Source organism: Sinocyclocheilus grahami, unplaced genomic scaffold (genome assembly GCF_001515645.1).
Source record: "Sinocyclocheilus grahami isolate Dianchi unplaced genomic scaffold, SAMN03320097.WGS_v1.1 scaffold302.1, whole genome shotgun sequence".
NCBI lineage: Eukaryota > Metazoa > Chordata > Actinopteri > Cypriniformes > Cyprinidae > Sinocyclocheilus > Sinocyclocheilus grahami.
In genome coordinates, this window is record NW_015505481.1 from 1,034,021 (window position 1) to 1,055,160 (window position 21,140).

The 21,140-nt window shown below is 40.2% G+C and overlaps 1 protein-coding gene across 1 annotated transcript in view; it reads right to left on the reverse strand.

The window, feature by feature from the left end:
- The window catches only part of LOC107601220 (caskin-1-like), a 24,293-nt gene extending 4,100 nt beyond the window's left edge, over positions 1–20,193 (reverse strand). Inside the window, exons 1-17 of the mRNA XM_016293312.1 lie at positions 20,180–20,193; positions 16,072–16,180; positions 15,464–15,572; positions 15,251–15,345; positions 14,017–14,164; positions 12,318–12,548; positions 12,008–12,034; positions 10,406–10,510; positions 9,800–9,915; positions 7,788–7,887; positions 7,413–7,516; positions 6,106–6,216; positions 5,076–5,177; positions 4,858–4,996; positions 3,540–4,735; positions 708–1,497; positions 84–603 (exon numbers count right to left, since the gene is read on the reverse strand). Coding sequence (XP_016148798.1) covers positions 84–603; positions 708–1,497; positions 3,540–4,735; positions 4,858–4,996; positions 5,076–5,177; positions 6,106–6,216; positions 7,413–7,516; positions 7,788–7,887; positions 9,800–9,915; positions 10,406–10,510; positions 12,008–12,034; positions 12,318–12,548; positions 14,017–14,164; positions 15,251–15,345; positions 15,464–15,572; positions 16,072–16,180; positions 20,180–20,193 — 4,016 coding nt within the window. The remainder of the gene's footprint in view (positions 1–83; positions 604–707; positions 1,498–3,539; positions 4,736–4,857; positions 4,997–5,075; positions 5,178–6,105; positions 6,217–7,412; positions 7,517–7,787; positions 7,888–9,799; positions 9,916–10,405; positions 10,511–12,007; positions 12,035–12,317; positions 12,549–14,016; positions 14,165–15,250; positions 15,346–15,463; positions 15,573–16,071; positions 16,181–20,179) is intronic.
- Positions 20,194–21,140: the final 947 nt, after the last annotated feature.

Sequence of the window (21,140 nt, forward strand, 5' to 3'; positions counted from 1 at the left end):
AAAAAAAAGTTAGAAACTACTTGAAATTAAATGCTAAGATTCCTACAGGAATGTCACTGAAAACATTTTTTCTTGACACTCACTCTTTTTGCCCATCCTCCTTGATCTTCTCTTCGACTGCCTGCAGGGCTGCAGCCAGTGAGGCACTGGTCTCCTCTATCTTCTGGTGCACTGCATCTACTGTTACTACCCCTGCGACAAACGCTGATCCAGCTGAACTGTCCATGGACACCCCACTGATTGAGGAGCGAGGGGGCTTCACAGGTGGTGGTGTAGGGATGGGGGTTGGGGGACCTGATGTCTGGGGAGTTTGGGGTGTCTGTGGGGTTTGGGGTGTTTGAGGTGTCTGTGGGGTGTGAGGAGACTGGGGTGTGTGTGGAGTCTGCGCACTCAAGGCTGGTGGGGTTGTAGCTTTGACAGGGGGGTTGTTCTGAGCAGAAGCTGTGCTGTCCATTCTGGTGACAGTCTGCTTGGCTGGAGAGGGCGTGGGAGTGGGATTAGTTGTCGCATTTAAAGACTGCAGAACATTTTTGGATGGTTTGGGAGCTGTGGGAGGAGGTGTAGGTTTCGGTGAAATTGGAGGAGGTACTTTCTTTCCTTCAACTGTAAATAGAAGAAAAATAGATAGGGAGAGAGATGGGAAAAGAGACTGAGCAGAATTTGATGCAACAAGGTCTAAATGCTACAGGGTTTTACGGGATACTCACATAATTGTGTAAAGACAGGGCAAGTGAAAGGGCCACACTGTGTAGTACCTGGGCTGCCAGGTGCCCCAGTTGGTCCAGGAAATGGGGCTTTCTTGGTGATGGCAGCCGGCGGTCCTTGTTTCTTCATGTGCTGGGCCAGAACAGGTTTGGGGGACACCGGAGGTTTGACGGACTTACGAGGGGCACTCTCAGTAACATGGCCTTCCAGGTCTGCACTGTCCCGACGAGGCGAGTTCTCAGGATGTTCCTGTGGCCTGGGCTGCTCTGAAACAGTCACCTCTGACACAGGGCGCCTTTTAATGGTGCCAGTTCCATTCTCATATGGTACAGGCATCTGCCCGTCCTGGAGTTCTTCTGTATCTTTGTCTTTGTTCTTGGGGCGGCGCTTAACTGTATTTGACTCTGTGAGTTGGAACTTGGTGCCATTTGGTTGCTGCTTGGTGCTCTGGACCGTCCTTTTCAGCGAGGCTGTGGCATCCACAGGTGAAGGGTCCTCCTGGGGTAAAGAGTATGACATTTCTAGTCCCTCCTCAGTCTCATCTTTGCTCTGTCTAGGTTTTTGTTTGATAGTGAGGTTTCCATCCTCAGCAAATGGAAGGTTCTCTGCTAAGCTCCCACTAGAGCTTGGCTGGGTTTCATTGCGTTGTCTATCCTGGACTGGCTCCGGCTGTGGTCCTCGCTTAGCAGCTGCTACTAACTCAGTGACCGGCCCACTAATAGTCCTGCGACGGTTCACTACTTCTCCATCCAAACCAATGGCATCACGCTGCTTTCCTCCTGCAGAACCCACCTGAAGAGAAACAATCTTGTTTTACTGAACTAGATATTGCCAAAATACATTTCTATGATAAATACTACAGTGGGGAAAATATTTATTTGATCCCTTGCTGATTTTGTAAGTTTGCCCACTTACAAAGAAATGAAGGGTCTGTCATTTTTATGGTAGGTTTACTTTAATGTATAGAGACAGAATACTAACCAAAAAATTCAGAAAAAACACATTATATAAAGGTTGGAAATTGATATGCATTTCAGTGAGTGAAATAAGTAATTGATCCCCAAGCAAAACATGACTTAGTACTGCAGAAACCCTTGTTGACAAGCACAGAGGTAAGACGTTTTTTGTAGTTGGTCTGGTTGACATTTTTGTCTGCTTGCCCTTTCATTGAGTTGCTGCGACCCACCCGGTTCTGTACTGTGGCATACTTTCCTCCTGAATCTGACACATTTAGCTCGTCCCGCTCCTGTTCACCATCAGACACAGCATAGCGATTCAGGCTGTGGGCACGTTTCTTAGGCAGACCATATTCATCACAAGCTTCGTCGCCTTCTGGAGGCAGGCACAGGAGTGGTACCGAGACAGCAGGTCCTTGAGGTGTAGCCTCCTTAGTTTCCACAGGTTGGGCTGCTGGGTGTGGATGGGACCTTTGAGTGGGGGATTGGGGGTGAGCACGAGATGTCATGGGCTTTTCGGTTTGCACACATCTCAGGTGGGATTTTGATCCACTCCTCTATACAGATCCTCTCTAAATCCTTAAGGTTTCTTGGCTGTCGTTTGGCAACTCAAAGTTTCAGCACCCTCCACAGATTTTCTATAGGATTTAGGTCTGGAGACTGGCTAGGCCACTCCATGACCTTAATGTGCTTCTTCTTGAGCCACTCCTTTGTTGCCTTGGCGGTATGTTTTGGGTTATTGTCATGCTGGAAGACCCATCCATGACCCATCTTCAGTGTTCTGGCTGAGGGAAGGAGGTCTCTGTCCAAGATTTTACAGTACATGGCCCTGTCCATTTGTCCCTTAATGTAGTAAAGTTGTCCTGCACCCTTAGCAGAAAAACATCCCCAAAGCATAATGTTTCCACCTCTGTGCTTGACTGTAGGGATGGTGTTCTTGGGGTCATAGTCAGCATTTCTCTCCCTCTAAACACAGCGAGCTGAGTTAATGCCAAAGAGCTAAATTTTGGTCTCATCTGACCACAGCACTTTCTCCCAAGCCTTCTCTGAATCATTTAGATGTTCACTGGCAAACTTTAAACGGGCCTGTACATGTGCCTTCTTGAGCAGGGAGACCTTGCAGGCACTGCAGGATTTCAGTCCATTGCGGCGTAGTGTGCTACCAATGGTTTGCTTGGTGACTGTGGTCCCAACTGCCTTAAGATCATTAACAAGCTCCTCCCGTGTAGTTCGGGGCTGATCCCACACCTTTCTTATGATCATTCTGACCCCATGAGGCAAGATCTTGCACAGAGCTCCAGACCGAGGCCGATTGATGGTTGTTTTGTATTTCTTCCATTTCCGAATAATCGCACCAACAGTTGTCTCCTTCTCACCAAGCTTTTTGCTAATGGTCTTGTAGCCCATTCAAGCCTTGTACAGATCTACAATCTTGTCTCTGACATCCTTTGATAGCTCTTTGGTCTTACCCATGGTGGTGGGAGAGGTTGGAATGGAAGATACAGATTGTGTGGACAGGTGTCTTATACACCTAACGAGCTGATATTAGGAGTAACTTCTTAAAGTGGCAGGACTAATCTGTGTTCTACATGGGCACATAACCAATCTATGGGAGCCAGAATTCTTGCTGGTTGGTAGGGGATCAAATACTTATTTCACTCACTGAAATGCAAATCAATTTCTACCCTTTATATAATGTGTTTTTTCTGGATTTTTTGGTTGATATTCTGTCTCTATCCATTTAAATAAACCTACCATATAAATTACAGATCCTTCATTTCTTTGTAAGTGGGCAAACTTACAAAATCAGCAGGGGATCAAATAAATATTTTCCCCACTGTAAGTATCATCCCAAAGACACAATGACAACCAACTTACCAGCAGATAGTGACCTGCAGACTTCTGTAAAGCGAGACCCTTTGCACCCCCTCCAATGGAGGACATTTCCAACATGGCTGCAATGCTCCTCACACTACCGGCACTGCCTGTGTCTACAGTGCCACCCAGGTCGCTTGCACGTCTTTGTGGTTGGTAGGGGACCTCCAGAAGAGGTCCACTGCTTGTCTTCTTGGGCACTTCTGTCAGATTACTACTGGAGCTTGAGATGGCTGAACTAGAGCGTTTGGGGGGAGGTGGAGGAGGACCCTTCTTTTTCTGTCTGAGCGCAAAGGACTGGCTTCGGTTGACATTTGTGTCTGCTTGCCCTTTCATTGAGTTGCTGCGACCCACCCGGTTCTGTACTGTGGCATACTTTCCTCCTGAATCTGGCACATTTAGCTCGTCCCGCTCCTGTTCACCATCAGACACAGCATAGCGATTCAGGCTGTGGGCACGTTTCTTAGGCAGACCATATTCATCACAAGCTTCGTCGACTTCTGGAGGCAGGCACAGGAGTGGTACTGAGACAGCAGGTCCTTGAGGTGCAGCCTCCTTAGTTTCCACAAGCTGGGCTGCTGGGTGTGGATGGGACCTTAGAGTGGGGGATTGGGGGTGAGCACGAGATGTCATGGGCTTTTCGGTCTGCTGATGCAGCTGAGAGCTAGGTTTTTGTTTACTCGGTGGGTTGCTCACCATCTGTGAGGTGGGAGGCTTTGTTTTGGTGGGCGTTTGTGGTGGAGTATAGGGTGGTACTGTACCTTGGGGATAAGACTGACGTGGTTTTGGCTGTGCCGATAAGACACTTCTCTGCCCCCCCTGGCTGCTCTGGCGCATAGTACGTGCTTCCTTTTTGGGTGGCCCACTAGGCTCTTCTGTGTCTCGGCTCTTGTTCATACTGTTCTCATGCAGACTGCGGGCTCGGTGTTGTGCTCCCAAGTTGCTGTTTGTTCTCATTTCTGCGCCATCCTGCACATCAGCAGGGCGTGTCAGAGCAGCCTGTAACTCCCCGCTCAGTTCACTGTCCTGGAACGTGGTCAGTTTAGGGGACATACACTCTCCTCTGTCGTGGGGTGGGCTCTCAATAGCCATCACCTCCTGAGTGACTGGGGGCTTTTTACGCAATGTGTTGCGACCGTCAGAGGCCTTCTGGATCTCTGCCAGCTTCTTCACTGCAAGCATAAGCTTCTTCTGGTGTCCTAGGTAAATTTGGATAGAGAAAGAGAGTAAACCACTATGGTCAAGCAGTGTGGAAAGAACAGAAGATTGTGTGTGTGAAATCACGTTAATAGTATGGATCTCAGTCCACTATCTATCTTACCAAGTTTTGTAATGCCAATCTCCTGAAGGTCCTCCCAAGTGATGTCAGTGATAAATTCAATGTTCTCATATCCATTTTGGACTAAGACTTGGTGATACTGACTCAACCCAATCATAGCTAACCACTCTCCAAGACTCGCCTGTAGATTAAATTACAAATTAACAAATTAACATCTGGATGTGTGTGAATGTGTGTGTGTGGTTGTGTGTTAAACTCACTGGTTTTTGGTCAGGCAGCCACTCATTAACAGTGATCTTATTGATCTCTGAGGTTATCTTCTTTCGATGTCCTGGTTTGGTTACTCCAATAGCTGTTAAATCCTGAAAATAAATATAGGAGCCCCTAAACAAGCCAATTACATTTCAGCACCCTAAAACCTTCATACACACTAAACCAAGTGGCATATATTCTGCGCATATGAACATTTACACAAAAATTTACAATATTATATGCAAAATTACATATACACATAAAAGATAAAACACTTAAAATCAGACATATCAAACACTCTGATTGTCAAAAGGTGCCAGGATGATAGAAGCAGATGCAAAATAAAATAAAACAAGTGAGGAAAAGAAGCCTTTTCAGAGTACCCCCAAACATAATTATATAAACATATCCTAATTGATCATGTCCTCAGTGTTTCAACAGAACACCCCAGTTAATTCTGCTTTCAGCAATGACACTATGTAAATCCTATGAAGTCAGTGGTCTAATGTAATTAAATGTGAGTAGATGAGCTTTCTTTCAGGAATTCCAATTGCTCAAAGATTAATTTCAGGTTTAGTAATGCTTTTGACTTAGTAACATATTTACACTCCATAATATTCATGAAATGATCATTAATAATTCTACTACAAAATATGTTTATGAGATGTTTAAATTGCCTTTGATTTTATTCATATACACAAAAATACATACAGTAGCTCACAACAACATGTACATTAATCACAACATATGCTTAAGTTATTATATAATTCATCAAGATACCAACATTACATAGTAGGAAAAGACAAACACATTTTCTGGCTGAGATTTTCCAACTTGCTATGGGCAAAATTCGAACTCTCATAAAACCTGTGTGCTTCTGGCACATTGTTAGCAATTTTATTTGAAAATTTGAGGATAATTTGTTGGTTGCTTCACTTCTTTTCTGTGCTTTGAGTGGGCCTGTGAGTGTTACATTTAGGGTAGAGGGGAGTTATGTGAATAGTTCAGGGTGGCTTAAGGGGGTGGGACAACTCTTACCTCTGGGGTCATTCGGCTAATGGTAGGAATGTCATAGCCGGCGCTGATGAAGTTTGGAGCGTAGACCTGCAGCTGAAATTCACTCAGCCATTCGATAACAGCCTCTGAGCTCTAGAAGAGAAGATAGGTGGCAGTCTATCATTGTTTGGGTCCTGTGGCTGAAAATGAACCAGACCCCAGGCCAACAAACTGAAAACATTAGTCCCAGTGACCAATGTCTCAACTTCACTAAACTTTATTAGTTCATAAATAATTAAAACCTGCCCCTACTTCTGTTTGGTATTATACTGGAGTAAAAATTATTGCTCTTGGTCCAGGTACCTGCTCTGGCAACAAGAGCCAAAGGTTTAGCAAATAAAGGCTCTTATTAACCAAATGGTTCAGTTAAAAAAAGGAGTGTCTGCTTTGGAATGCCATTTCCCTGAAAGTAGGAGGATGTACTGTAACTCTGTGTAGGAGAGGCAAAAATGGACATGGGCAGCAAAGAAAATAGGGCTGTTTTGAACAGATGGCCCTCATTCCAGAAGTCCAGCATGGAGCAGCTCTACTCAGCAGCTCCAAAGTCCCGCTGGGGAAGATATGGCAGCCAAATTTCTCTGTTATATGACTCTAAACAGTGTAATTTCTGATTTCAGCTAATTAAAAAATGACTTCAAAAGTGGCGAGTGTCAAATATGCATTACCAGTTTGCAACATACAAGCTCATCAAGGGATAAAGGATAATAACACCTAGACAGTGTCATATTCATTTTGTGTTGATACACCTTTCTTGAAAATATCAACGTCATAGTCTCATATCCTCTACACTCACAAGTCTCAGTGTGGACAGACTAAATCTTGATTATGTGCCATTACCATATCATCTCTAAAATACACTCCACATTCAAATCAAAAGTCTATATTGTTGGGTACTCTCTGAAAAGAAATCAAAAGGTGAAAATTACTGCAAATAAGGCAAAAAATGGGAATGGACTTCAAAATGTAGCAAAGAAAATGAAATGAATGATCAGAAAAGATCAGAGTGAAAGGAATCGCTGTCAATATTAGACAGTAGTATCAGACAGAGTGGCTGACAGAAACCTGAAGCTGAGGACAGTGTGCAAGGAAGCCTGCGGAGAAGCCAACTCACCGTGTCCTGACGACAACCGAGAGCACGTAATACCGATGATGCCAGCTGTGAGAGGAAGTGCTGGGAAAGCATCCTGGATGTGCAGATGCCAGTGCATGCATGCGTATGTGTGCGTGAGAAAGTGTTTGCTTGTTTGAGGGAAAGGTAAGGGGACAGTGAGAAGTACGAGTCTCCTTACCTTCCCCTCGGGCAGCACCTCCCCTTTCCTCTGGGACACCGCCTCCCCATACGGCTGCTCATGAAGTGGACAGCTTGACAAACTCTGACTGCGTGAGGAAGGTCCTAGAAGAACCATGAGATCACTCATACACATTGGAGCACTGCTATTGCACAAACCAATCCCTTTTGTGCTTTCTGACCAACTACTCCTCTTAGCCAATCAGATCTTTGTGATGCTTACACCCACAGCTATTAGTACAACCATCTGGCACAGAAAAAGCAGCCAATTTGTGAAAACAAAAAAGATAAAACATTTTGGATGGAGAGACTTCTTTGTGACAAGAGATTCTCGTGTGATTTCTTCTCAAAAGAGTTGTTTGAAATTCCCACTAACCTTTGTTGATGGAAGCGTGAGAGGGGTGGTCCAAAGACTTGGTCTGCTCCAGCAGGTGTTCTTTTGCTTTGGCAGACTGGGACAAAACCGTTGCCAGAAGCTACAGAATGAACAAAGCTCATCAGATCGAGAAATAACATGAAAATATCAATGCATATCTATGCCAGTTGGACTTCAGGTTCACCTCCCTTGTGTTCAGCTTTGAAGAATAAAGGTTTGCAAGAATGAGTAAGTGTAAAATGGCCCTTTGGAAAATTTAGGTCAAACCAGCTTCTCGTGGTAGCAGGTTGAAGCTTATCACAATCAGGGCAAAGCTGGTTTAGGTGGACAACCAGCTACAGGGGTTGAGGTCAACCTTGCAGACCATCTTGATCAATCTGGTTAGGGCTGGTAGAGAGTAGCTTCTGATATTGTTGGTTTTACATAGCTTCTAGCTGGTTTAAGCTGGTCATTTAAAGTGATTAGCTGGTCCAAGTGGGTTTAGTTAGACTGATAACTTGTAGGGTCAAGGTTGACCTTGTAAACCATCTTGAGCCTCTTTATCGTTATAACTGTGTTGTGGACTCTGCTATTCTTTAATATTGAGAACGATTTTTAGAACTATATCTTTATAGTCATCTTTATAGTTATCGTTCTTGGTGTGAACAGGGCTTAAGCCTATAGGGAACAAGAATAACAATGTGCAGTAAATGGTAAAACTGCACTACAAACCAATGTGTTCATAATTAAGATAATACATTAAAATAATATGGTAAGACACACCAATTTGCAATATCAAGCAGCAAATCGAGCTGTTTTGTACAGCTAAAAATAGCTGGATGTGGATGAGACCAGAAGACAGACCCATACAATTTACAAATTTCCTGTAAGAGTCCGCTCTTACGGGAAAAATAAGGTGGATATTTTTAAACACGTACACACAGACCACTTTGCGTTTTCTTCTTCGTGCAAGAATGACGTTGATCGCTACTTTCCAGCATACACCATTCTTATCAAGTAAGGGTACTGTTTGTGGTGGAAATGCAAGCCAGTTTAGAGTGTACCATCTCAAATCATACTGTACTGTACCATACTGTTCTGCTCAGTGATTAGGGCTGGCAGACCAGCTTCTAATGGTAGCTGGTTTAAAATGTTTTCTAGCTTGTTGAAGCTTATTATTTATGATTATTTAGGTCAGTGGTTGTCAACCCTTTCATCTGATGCACTCAGTTGAGTTCATGGAGCACTCACCTAACAAGCTGATGATCTGAATTAGGTGCATTAAATAAGGAAGACATACAAAATGTGCAAAGCAGTGGGTCCCCAGGACTGGAGTTGAGAACCAGTGATCTAGGTCATTGGCTGAGTTGGTTCAATTGACCTTTTGCAAAACCTACCTTCCTTAGTTACTGTTGCTATGTCCGAGAAGCAATGCTGCTCTCACGCCACACACCATGTTTTCAAGCAGTAAAAAATACATCGCAGAGCAAAGAGAAAACTGACAACACGCCGACAGACGAGACAACACAGGCTACTTCTGGAATGAAACAAGGTCTCAGCTTTAAAATTATATTTTTTTAAGAAATTCAAACAATAAATACAATTTTGTGGCACTTTAATGTGTCGTGATAGATCACTGTAGCGCCTCAAGATGGCGGATTCAAGATAGTCAGATGATCGCCTGTCAGTCAAGCTCTTTGCGAACAGTCAATTCTAAAACACAATTGAACTGGGGTGCGTTTCCCAAAATCAACTATGGTCACAAGTTCCGTCATTACCAATAGAGTTCAATGAAACTTACGACCATAGTTAGCTGACAATGCTTTTGGGAAACACACCCCTGGTTGACATGGTTGTTCACATTAGCACATTATGACCTGTTTTTCTCAGTTCTTGGAGATTGTTCTATTGCCAGTATTACTAGATATAAGACATGTCTAACTATTTAAACCAGCAACATACAAGTAAGGTCTTTCAGGCATCTTCTCAAACCACAATTGGAGTTGAGTCACTTTGCATGTCAGATAGCTTACCTTGACACCCTCTGCCTGTGCATGAAGGATATTGCTGCTGCCTGCGCTCTGTCCACTACCAGAGGATCGAGCACTGGCCACACTGCCTGAACTGCCCACACTGCTACGGTCTCCACCTGGAACAACAAGCCCCCAGCAAACACACATAAACACAGTCAGCCCAGTCGGATCACACCTCCCCGAAACCCTCCAATCACACCATTGTGAACTTCCCCTCTGCAATGCACTGATCTGATACATGGGATGACAGAGACTTACATAACAATGGTGACCAAAGACCAGGTGACTGATGACACACGACATGTTAGCATAGCCACTAATACAAACACACTCAGGCCCACGCTGCCTTCATTGAAAATGCAGTTTGCACACACAGCTACAGACACACACATCTGTGGATTGTCTGTATGTGTGTTCTTGAGGGAACTACTTAATGGATGCTACTCTAACAGAGCGAATGAGAGCCTTTCAATGCGCCTACACGCCTGCAGTTGAGGAGGTTTCTGAGGTCAGGCGTACAGCAGCTGCACCGGGAGCGTGGCAAAGCAGGGGGAATTATGAGAGAAGAAGAAGAGGAGGAGGAAAAGGGGGCAGCCCTGCTGTTACCTGCCACAGGCTTGCGCAGCACCCAGATCTCCTCGCTGCTGCCGCCCTGGGGACCACCGGCTGGGGTGGGTGAGCCATGTGGACTGGACTCTGAGCCGCGAGAACCTTTAACACAGAAACCATCATTAACTGTGCCCTGGCTTGGCCTCATCAGAAGTTTTCTGGACAGGTCAGGCAAGAGGACAGCTAAACTATGTCTAAACTACGTCGCTTTAGCAGTCTGCTTGACTGCAAGCCTCTCTCTCCCTTTCAAACACACACACAAGGCAAGCACGCATATATATATATACTGTATATCTAACACAAATATATATGAACATTTATATACAGAGGTACATGAAATATAAAAGAAGAAACATGTATTGTATATATGAGTATATACATATATATGCCTTGATTTACACATAAACATAGGTATGACATATATAATATATACAGGAATATATGATTATATATGTAAATAGGTATAACAACAAAAGGTGTTGCAGTGCATTACAGGAGCATAGTTCATTAGGATTCTAAAGCCATCAAGCCACAAATGTACATTAATGTGTTCATATACAAATAAACGCAATAACATCTTACAGTAGCTGTCTCTAATAAAAGAAAAGTCTCACCAGACTTTTAAAAAATATATTGTTAAAGGGAAAGTTCACCTAAAAATGTAAATTCTGTCATAATTTATTCACCCTCATGTCTTTTTTGTGAACACAAAATAAGATTTTTTTTTAATGTTTATGTCCATACAATGAAAGTCACTCACCATAGTTGATTTTGACACCACTAACTCATTGTATGGACCAAAACACATAATTTCACAGAATCTTCTTTTGTGTTTCACAGAAGAAAGAAAGTCATACAGGTTTGAAACGACATGAGGGTGAATAATGATGCCAATCTTCATTTTTGGGTGAACTATCCCTTTAGGGTTTGTTTCACAATTACCAGGCCCAGACAGAATGTGCAGAATTGTTTCACCATTTTAAAGGAAAAAAATCAGTGTAATTTTTCATAATAGATTTAAACGTGGTGTTAAAGGGAACTGAAAGTACAGAACTTTCATTGGTAGCTGAAAGTATATCAAGATTGTCTGTGGCCACCGTTCAAATTCTGAGGGCACTGATTCCACATGAGCCTGATGATTACTGATCACTTACATCTAAAACAGACATAAACATATTTCAATTTACTACGACCCAGAGTACATAAGAATATCAACATGTTCCATACCAATATGAAAGTTTGGTGTGATACACAATCACTGAAAGGATCAGAGTTAGTATATATGAATGGACAGATCAGTACAGTTGAGACAAAGGAGAGATGAAACAGACAGATGTTCATTGACGGCACACACACAGACTGATGTTGTGCAGAGATGCAGGTATGGAGGGGTGAGAGGCTGGCTGTGCATTCCCTGTTGGTCACGTGTAAAAGTGAGAATGAGTGAAGGGGGCAGTGGAGCGAATCCCAGGAGTGGTCATCACAGAGAGGGAAAATGTAGCACCAAGTTCAGGGAGATTTAGGAGTAAAAGAGGAGAGATAACAGCGTCAAACAAAGAGAGGCTGTGAACCTCTTTTGTGCTGGTTAAAAGAACTTACTAGCCAAATCTTGGTCATTCTTGGCCTCTAAAAAAAAAAAAAATCAACAACCAAAATAATGTCAGAAAATGAAATTTAAATTAAATGTAAACAAGGAAAAATTCAGAAATAATAATTTCCAGAAAAATTTATTCAGAAAACTTTAAGGAATTATTGGAACTAATTGATTATTGTTCATATTCAGACTATTAAAATGAGAACTACCGTAATTTAACACATTCCTTAAAGCTTTGTGAATAATAATAATAATTATTATTATTATAAATGATATTAATAATAATACAGTGGAGACAGATTAGGGGATCTGTACCTTGTCCACTGTGCGGCTCTCCTGAGGTGTTTGGGGACCTGTTATAGCCAAAGGAAGTGAAAAGTGGCAGATGGGAATGTGGTGGCGGAGGTGGAGGAGGCGGCAGGATATGAATCTCATGATACGAGTCCCCATTCACCATGGCAACGGCGGGCGACACAGGGCCGCACACCGGCGCACAGAGCTGTATCTTTTGATACTGTTGGGTACAAGTGACTGTACTCCATGAACCTAGATACGACAACACAGCAACCACCACCACAACAAACAAAACAATTACACATAAGAGAGTGAAAGCAAATTAACTCAACACAAAAATCACAACCAATCACGAAATTCAAAACAGTAAAACCATAAAAGACAAATCAAAAGGAAGAAACGCTTGCTTTATATCTCGAACTATTCAGTGTGAATGGAGTGAAATGCATGCAACTATAATCATCTTCAAGGTCTCGATTGATATTTTATGTGCATACACTCAAACTATACACACACACACATATATATATATTTGAAATATAAGCGATGTGTGGAAATGCAAGGTTAGTGAATGAATTGGAAATGAGCTGGTGCTTTGAGTGAAATGAAAAGTCTCTTTCTGTATGTGCCTGAGGAGAAATAGAGTGATCTTCTAAAATTAGAAGTTTAGTATGCACGACTCTTTTCAGTAAGTCTGTGTGTGGGTGGCCGTGCGAATGCGCAATTTGACCATTTATGTTCACTGTGAGCACAGCAGAACTTAGTAGAGGGCTTGTTTGAGATGAGAACTCTCCTCCTTTCACTAATTACATAAATATAACAGAAATTACATCAGCTGCAGTGTTTATAAAAACTGCAATTTCAGTAAATAAGGGACTATAAAAAAGGACCTGAAATATTCTAAAGCACAAAAAGCGGGGCACAAAAACATGGAAGGTGTGAAGGAGACTGAGCAGCAGATGTAGACACAGACATGGATACTTAGTGAAGCATGAGACACAATGAACACATAGATTAGTCGCCTGCTGTCATTCCCAAACAGAGCCATATACCGGACATAAACCCTCTGGATGGAAAGAGCGCACTTTATGGATCATAAAAATCTGCACGGGTGCACAGAAAAGTCTTCTGATGCCAAAATATTCTTCCTATGAGTGATAAGCTAAAAACATCTTTAAGGTCAGGTTTAACAGGTCTTCTCTTCTCTTCTCTTCTCTTCTCTTCTCTTCTCTTCTCTTCTCTTCTCTTCTCTTCTCTAATACCATCAGCCTCAAAATTAGGTTCTCTAGCATGGATAAAGAGGTACTTAATGGCCAATGTGAACTAAGAAGAAGATCTAGGTAGATGCCCACCATTACATTCAATTGTTTATTACATTCCAGTTGACCAGCAGAGGGCGCAATCCAATGAGTTCTGCTGTTCTGTCCGTGTTTGGATGGAGACCTAGCTACTATTTGAGGCACTATTATCAGCAGATTCCTTTCTGACAGCATAAAATGCTGTATAAACTGAGCAATAGGAGATCAGAAAAGAGCTAAAGATGCTCCACATTTGCCCTGTTTTTGTTGCCACAAAAGCAGATGGCCCTGTCTGGCTCTCAATCCAGTGCACATGAGCAGCATGAACAGCTGGCTGTAAACAGAATCAGGGTCATGTGAGTTTAGCAGCATTACTTGTGCATCTGTGAGTGCGTGAGGTCTCAGTAAGAGGCAGCACTGACCCGCCTGTTGTCCTCTCTTACCCGCAGCCCCAGGCCTCTTACTGATCATTTCCACCAAGCTGGAGGGGAAGTAGCCCACTCTGTCATTTCCTGTGCGGTTATCATGGATGCAGCCCTTCCACCTCCCATCTGAATGTTGCTCCAGAACCTATATAAGTAATGAATCGTCTACAATCAATCTACATCACCTTTAATACTTTGTAATGCCAAAATTGAGTGCAAACTTAAAATCAGAACTTCATTTAAAATCTTGTGTTTATTAAGATTGTTACGGAACTGTAGAAATTTCAAATGTTATTTTTGTTTATTTTTATTTTGAATGATACATTCAAAAGTTTAGGGTTGATGAAATGTTAATGTTTTTGAATGAGGTTTCTTATGCTCAGCAAGGCTGCATTAAAATACAGTTAAAACAGTAATATTGTGAAAAATTATTAATTTTTCACAACTGAGATGAGATTTTTTTTCCCCCAATTTTTTTTAAATGTAATTTATTCCTGTGATGGCAAAGCTGTATTTTCAGCTTCATTACTCCAGTCTTCAGTGTCACATGATCTTTCAGAAATCATTCTAATATACTGATTTGCTGCTCAAGAAACATCTCTTATTATGATCTTATCTATTATTTCTAATTATAATCTCATTATTATTTATTATTTCCTGGAATTTTGACTTTTTTGGCATTTGTTAGGCATTTTTAAAACCATATGAAAAATAAACAGATACTTATCTAAATAGGCCTAGAATAAAATAAACAGAAAAAATGTCCGTAAATAATAATAATTAAACAAATGTCAATTTTAAATGTGTGTAAAACATTTTTCATAGGCATTTGGAGCAATTTTGTGACTTTTCTGACTTCTGACCTTTGTCCTGAGCCCTTGAAAACTTCTGAACTTGAAGTGAAGTTTTGAAATTAGACCACTCCATTAGAGTCTGAAATATCATACTATAGAGCAAGAGGAGATCATATAATAAGGTGCTGAGGTACTTCTCTAAATTATTTTTGAAAGTCTGGGGGAAAACACAGTCAACAGCACCCTCTGTTGACAAGTTCTGAAAGTACACTGAACTATCTACAATTATTTCAAAGGATTAATTTGGAATTTTTTATGCAGTCAAAATTGACCTGAGATGGTTTGAATTTTAATAATGCATGAGAGTAAAACAAATTGACTTCAAACTAGCTTCAAATATTCATAATTTGTTTTAGAGCAGGTCTTATGAATATTACCGTGATAACATCTCCAGCCTTTATATTAAGGCTAGTCAGGTCGTAATTGTTACAGTAGTCCTTCAGTGCCCTGACCTGCAAGGCTGCTGAGGCATCTGCATTGAGATAAACAGATATAAAGTGCATAAGCTACTACACATCACATATGAAAATATACTGTATATAAACACAAACACGTATAAAAAAGTGAAATATATTTACCCCTTTTCTTACCTCGCAGCATCTGCTTGATCTCTCGGCTGGCCTGTGTAGCAGTGAACTGGTAGACGATGTCCAGCGCTGTCTGGCTGTATGTGTTCCTCACTGTTGCATTGATGCCACTCTGTAGGGTGAAAGTTAAAGCAATATTAGATCATGTACTTTGGGATCCCTTTGACTAACATGGGATATATGTTTCTCTATGAAATATAAAAGCTTGATCTTTTTACTTCCCTTTTAGATAAGAGGTTGTATGAGAAAACAGGCCAGACTAGTCTACTCTGTCTGGCCACTTCCAACCAATTCACTAATCAAAATCATTTAAACCTAACAGCCCGAATCTGACGGAAACCACCATATCATTGAAACTGCTAGTCTGAACCTAAATGGGCAGACTGTTTGCTAGCAAAGTTGGATTAAGACAATTATGTACACCTAAGTAGGCTATATCAGTCATTTATGCTCTTAATACAATCAATGTTATCACAAACAGTATGGGTTGATCAGTCAGTCAGTTAATTAAATGTTGGTGCCTTTTCTCAATTCTAAATGATTGGTTTTATTTTATTTGTCGCGCACTAAATTCCCCTCAGGGATCAATAGCAGTTTCTGTGTCTACTTACATCCAGCAGGAGACGCACCACATCAGTCTTCCCACACAGCGCAGCCTCATGCAGGGCAGTGCCCGCTTTGGTCTGCCTATTGATGTCGATGCCAGCCTGGATCAGTAATCTATTAAGAGAGGACAAAATTAGTAACTAGTTTGACTCAACCACGGAAAAGCACTGTGATCAAACTGCTTACATCCGAGACCAGAATTCACGCCTAGATCATAATTTTCAATTAAACTTATTGTCCTCAAGTGATCATCTTCCCGATGAACTTTTTTGCAATATCAACCAAATGGCTTTGCTATACATTATTCTGCTTATTATACAGCTACTTACTAAATAAACAAACAGACATTAGTTATTGAATTGCTTTATTATGTGTGGAAAAAGAAAAGTAAAAGAGAGTGTATGAGTTTTGGGTGCCAAGTAAAGTTTAGTGTCATTATAAACCACAGGATGGCACATCTGAACAATAACAATCAAGTATTCCAGAGAGCCATGTAATTAGGTGTAGAGTAAGATGGGGTAAGATGCCTAATAATCTTATTTTCTCTCTCTCTCTCTCTCTCTCTCTCTCTCGTGATCATATGCTACCTTTCAAAAGTTTAGGATCAGTAAGATTTTAAATGTTTTTAAAGAAGTCTCTTATGCTCATCAAGGGTGCATTTATTTGATCAAAAATGCATATCTTAGATGAATAAAAAGTTCAAAAGAACAGCATTTAATAAAAATAAAAAGCTTTTATAACAATATACAGTACAGTTCAAAAGTCTTGGGTCAGTACTTTTAAAAAAAAAACGTTTTATTAAAAGAATAAGGGAAAAAAGTATCACAGTTTCCAATAAATAAAAATCACGCAGTACAAATGTTATTTTAAATTATAGTAATATTTTACAATATTACTGGTTTTACTGTATTTTCAATCAAATAAATGCAGCCTTATTGAGCATAAGATACTACTTTAAAAAACATAACAAATCTTACTGATCCCAAACATTTGAACAGTGGTGCATAAACAATGTCATCTCAACACATTTAATAAATGGATATGTAATGTTTTTAAAGAAGTCTCTTATGCTCATCAAGGGTGCATTTATTTGATAAAAAATGCATATCTTAGATGAATAAAAAGCTCAAAAGAACAGCATTTAATAAAAATAAAAAGCTTTTATAACAATATACAGTACAGTTCAAAAGTCTTGGGTCAGTACTTTTAAAAAAAAAACTTTTTATTAAAAGAATAAGGGAAAAAAGTATCACAGTTTCCAATAAATAAAAATCACGCAGTACAAATGTTATTTTAAATTATAGTAATATTTTACAATATTACTGGTTTTACTGTATTTTCAATCAAATAAATGCAGCCTTATTGAGCATAAGATACTACTTTAAAAAACATAACAAATCTTACTGATCCCAAACATTTGAACAGTGGTGCATAAACAATGTCATCTCAACACATTTAATAAATGGATATGTGGTTCTTAATTTTGTGGTTTCATCAGAATATCAACAGAATGGGCACAGTAGGGCCAGAAATTTGTGAAATAATTTAATTTGAATCCATAGTGTTGTTCTATTAAAAATATGAGCAATAAAATATGTATTTATTCAAATACCTGTATATAAGTCATAGTATATATCTACCTTTCAGCTGAATCTCTTTTCCTGGGATTCAGCTTTGTCTGTCATCAGTTACTCAATTATTCAACAAAACTGTCAAAACACAATTTTAAATAGAATAGTTTATTTAGTTTTTTACATTAATACAATATACATGAACAAAAATGACAACAAAAGTCATTTATTCTGTAAAAGTATACCTGGGTCGGGGGTGTTTCTATGTTTCTATTTATTTCCCTTGATAACACATTGGCTGATGCATCATCATCCTGTACATGCTAAACTTATTTTAAAATATGTTACATTATGTAAAAGTAAATAAGTGTCTTCCCCATCTTACCCTACTATTGTATAATAAACTGCAAAATAGCCCAAAAACCCCCATTCAGTCTCCCGAAGATTGAACAGCCTCTATTAGATAGAGCACGACCTTCTGACACTAGAGTAAATTCAATTACGGCAGCAGGACATCAGCAAACACAGGTGGATTGAATCATGGCTACAGAAAGGAGGATGGGAAACGGTGAGAGAACTTGGCCCTGGCGCTGCATCAGACACCTCCCCCTATAATTAGCTGCCAAAATGACCCGTTTTAGTTTCACATAATGCCCTCTCATGCTCGACCTCCCTTGGAAAATGCAGCAGATTAAATAACATATTGACTGGTCTGGTGTGCACACACTGGTCTGACTGTGTGCTGAGACGTCACTTAACATCAGCCCACATTGAAAAAACGGTTTCTGCTAGTGGCCAAATGGCCACATTCATCTGTGTTAATTAAAGGTATGAGAGCACTAGTTAGTGGTTATCAATTGCATCTATAGGCCCTAAGACATAAAAGTCTCTTGTGAATGAAATGATTAAATTTCATGTGCTCCCTTTTGATATTTCGATTTATCCTAGTATTGGATATTATTAAAGCAGCATTAAGTTGATTCTGGATGTCATTATATGAAAGAAGTGTTATTTTAGTATCATTGAGACCCTGTTATAGTTTTTATCATTTAGTTTTATTATTTTGAATTAGTTTTATTTTACTATTTTGTTTTCATTTGAAATTTAACTAAAGTTTTAGTAATTTAAACATTTCAGTTTTAGTTTTAGATTTTTAGTACATAAAGTTAAATGAAATAAAAATTAGAAATGTTTTCTTGGCAACTAGTTGAAATAATTGTTTATTTTTATTTTGTTTCAGTTAACATTTATTTTAAGCATATATAAAAAAAGTTAAGTTTTAATTAACAACAAGAACTCTCTATAGGTACACTAAGGTTAAACAAAATAAAGCCCAGCCTAAAGTGATATTTATACCAAGGCAGCCCTTGACCTAAAAAGAGTTTGACACCCCTGCTCTAGAATATACACTGACAGACCGTCACATGCTGACATCTGTATTGACACCTAGTACTGATCCTGATAATAGTCCTGTTAACTACAGGGCTCGAGACTGAGCCTATACATCTATCATCATAATCATAACCAGAGGCTTTAAATCAAAAAAGCAAACAATACATAATACAATTTGTTTTATACATAGATCAATCAAATAAGGAACATTTGGGTGTACTGTATGATGCAGTGATTAATGTGTCAGTCTGATTGTTGTCCAATAAAATGTCTGATGTGCAGTGTAGCATTAGGATGGTACAAAGGCAGGACAGTGCAGAACACCTCTGATCTTCCTCTCATCTCTGTCTGATAATGAAGGAGGTCTGGCTCTGGCTGTCACAATGATAGATGGCAGTGTGTTGTATTAGGGAGTGGATGGGGCCTGGCAAACCCAGAGGAATATGTCTGGGGAACGTGCACACTCAACCGTGTTCATGCTAGCAGTGGAAAGATGCCCTTCATCACAAGCAGGTGCAGCTGTCTGTGCACAGACACAGCAGGTGATGCTGAGGACATGGCTTGTCCAGTGTCTCGCTTGAGCTTGTATGTCGATGCACAAAATGCACGGCTGAGCTGAGATTTGGAGCGAAAGATTTCTCATCCAATGTAAATAGTTGCATGAGGACCCCTGGGCATTTGTATAATAATGCAATGGGAAGTCACATGATAATTGACTTACAGCTCATCAAAGAGTTTCTTTAATTAGATGATTTCTGAGCTCCAGGCCAGTTCTGATAATACTCAATCTCATCACACACACACACACACACACACAGAGAGAGAGAGAGAGAGAGAGAGAGAGAGAGAGATCAATGGCTCAATCAAAATGGGTGAGTGTGGAAATGAATGGTGAGATGAAACATGAAGTTGTATGTCTTATAATACTGAGTAAAGCAGTCGCAAAATAACATAATAAATAAATAAATAAAATAAAATAAAATCCCTTGTTCGAAAAAACTTTTTCCCAGACATGTCCTGATTGGAATTTATAAATTGCCTAAAATGTCCAGGTTTTGGCCTTGTTTTCCAATTAACATGCTCTCTACAGTCCTCATACATTATATGTAAGCATATCTGTATTGTTTTAACAGTTATCTGTAAATCCCACCTTCTTTGCACCATGATTGGTTGATTATGAACAACGTCTGCATGCTATTGGTAAAACTACTTTTCAGTTATTACCTTAAGCAAGTATTAAAAAAACAACAACAAGAAAACAAAGCCAAAACCGAGACATTTTAGGCAATTTAAAAATCCCGGCCAGGACAAGACCTTGAAAAAGAGATGATATATGGTCACCCTTCCAAACTACGGCAGAGTTTTTGTGGAATTATTTGAAAACAATTGATTTTGCAATTCTGCTTGGTGCCAGTAGAGCAGAAATGGCTTTGTTGAACATTACGTGATATATGGATATTGTAATACATGTTACGTGACTGACTGTTTCCCCTTCTCTCTCATGAGTGGCAGTAAATCCAGCACTTCGGACCTGCACACGCCGCCTGCATCATCATCACATGCTCATTGGCTGCTCATTAGCATCAGTGAGAGCAGGTCTGTTTGCAGAATCTCACTTCATCAAGCACATGGATCCATTAACACTCAAACACACACAGCGGGGCCCAGCGTCACATCACACCAATGGCTCATAAAGTCAACTTGCATTAATATGATGTATGCTTTCCCTTCCCCCTGTACATTTCCATCCCAGAGCTCCAATCCATGCTGCAATGTTTGATTACGTTTATGACCATGAATAGAACAACTTTCTTAGCCCTTAAAATAAAAAAGTGCTGGTTCAGTTAAAATGCAGAGCGATTCAAGGAACAACGTAAATGATCCTATTGTTAAATCAGTATCTTTGTCTTGCTTTCCTTGTTGTCCGGTTTGGACTCTCATTCTAACGGCACCCATTCACTGCAGAGGATAAACTAGTGAAAATGATGCAATGCTAAATTTCTCCAAATCTGTTCAGATGAAGAAACAAACTGGCCTGAGGGTGAGTAAATTCTCAGCGAATGTTTATTTTTAGAAGACTATTCCTTTAAAATTAAATTAAGTATTATGGC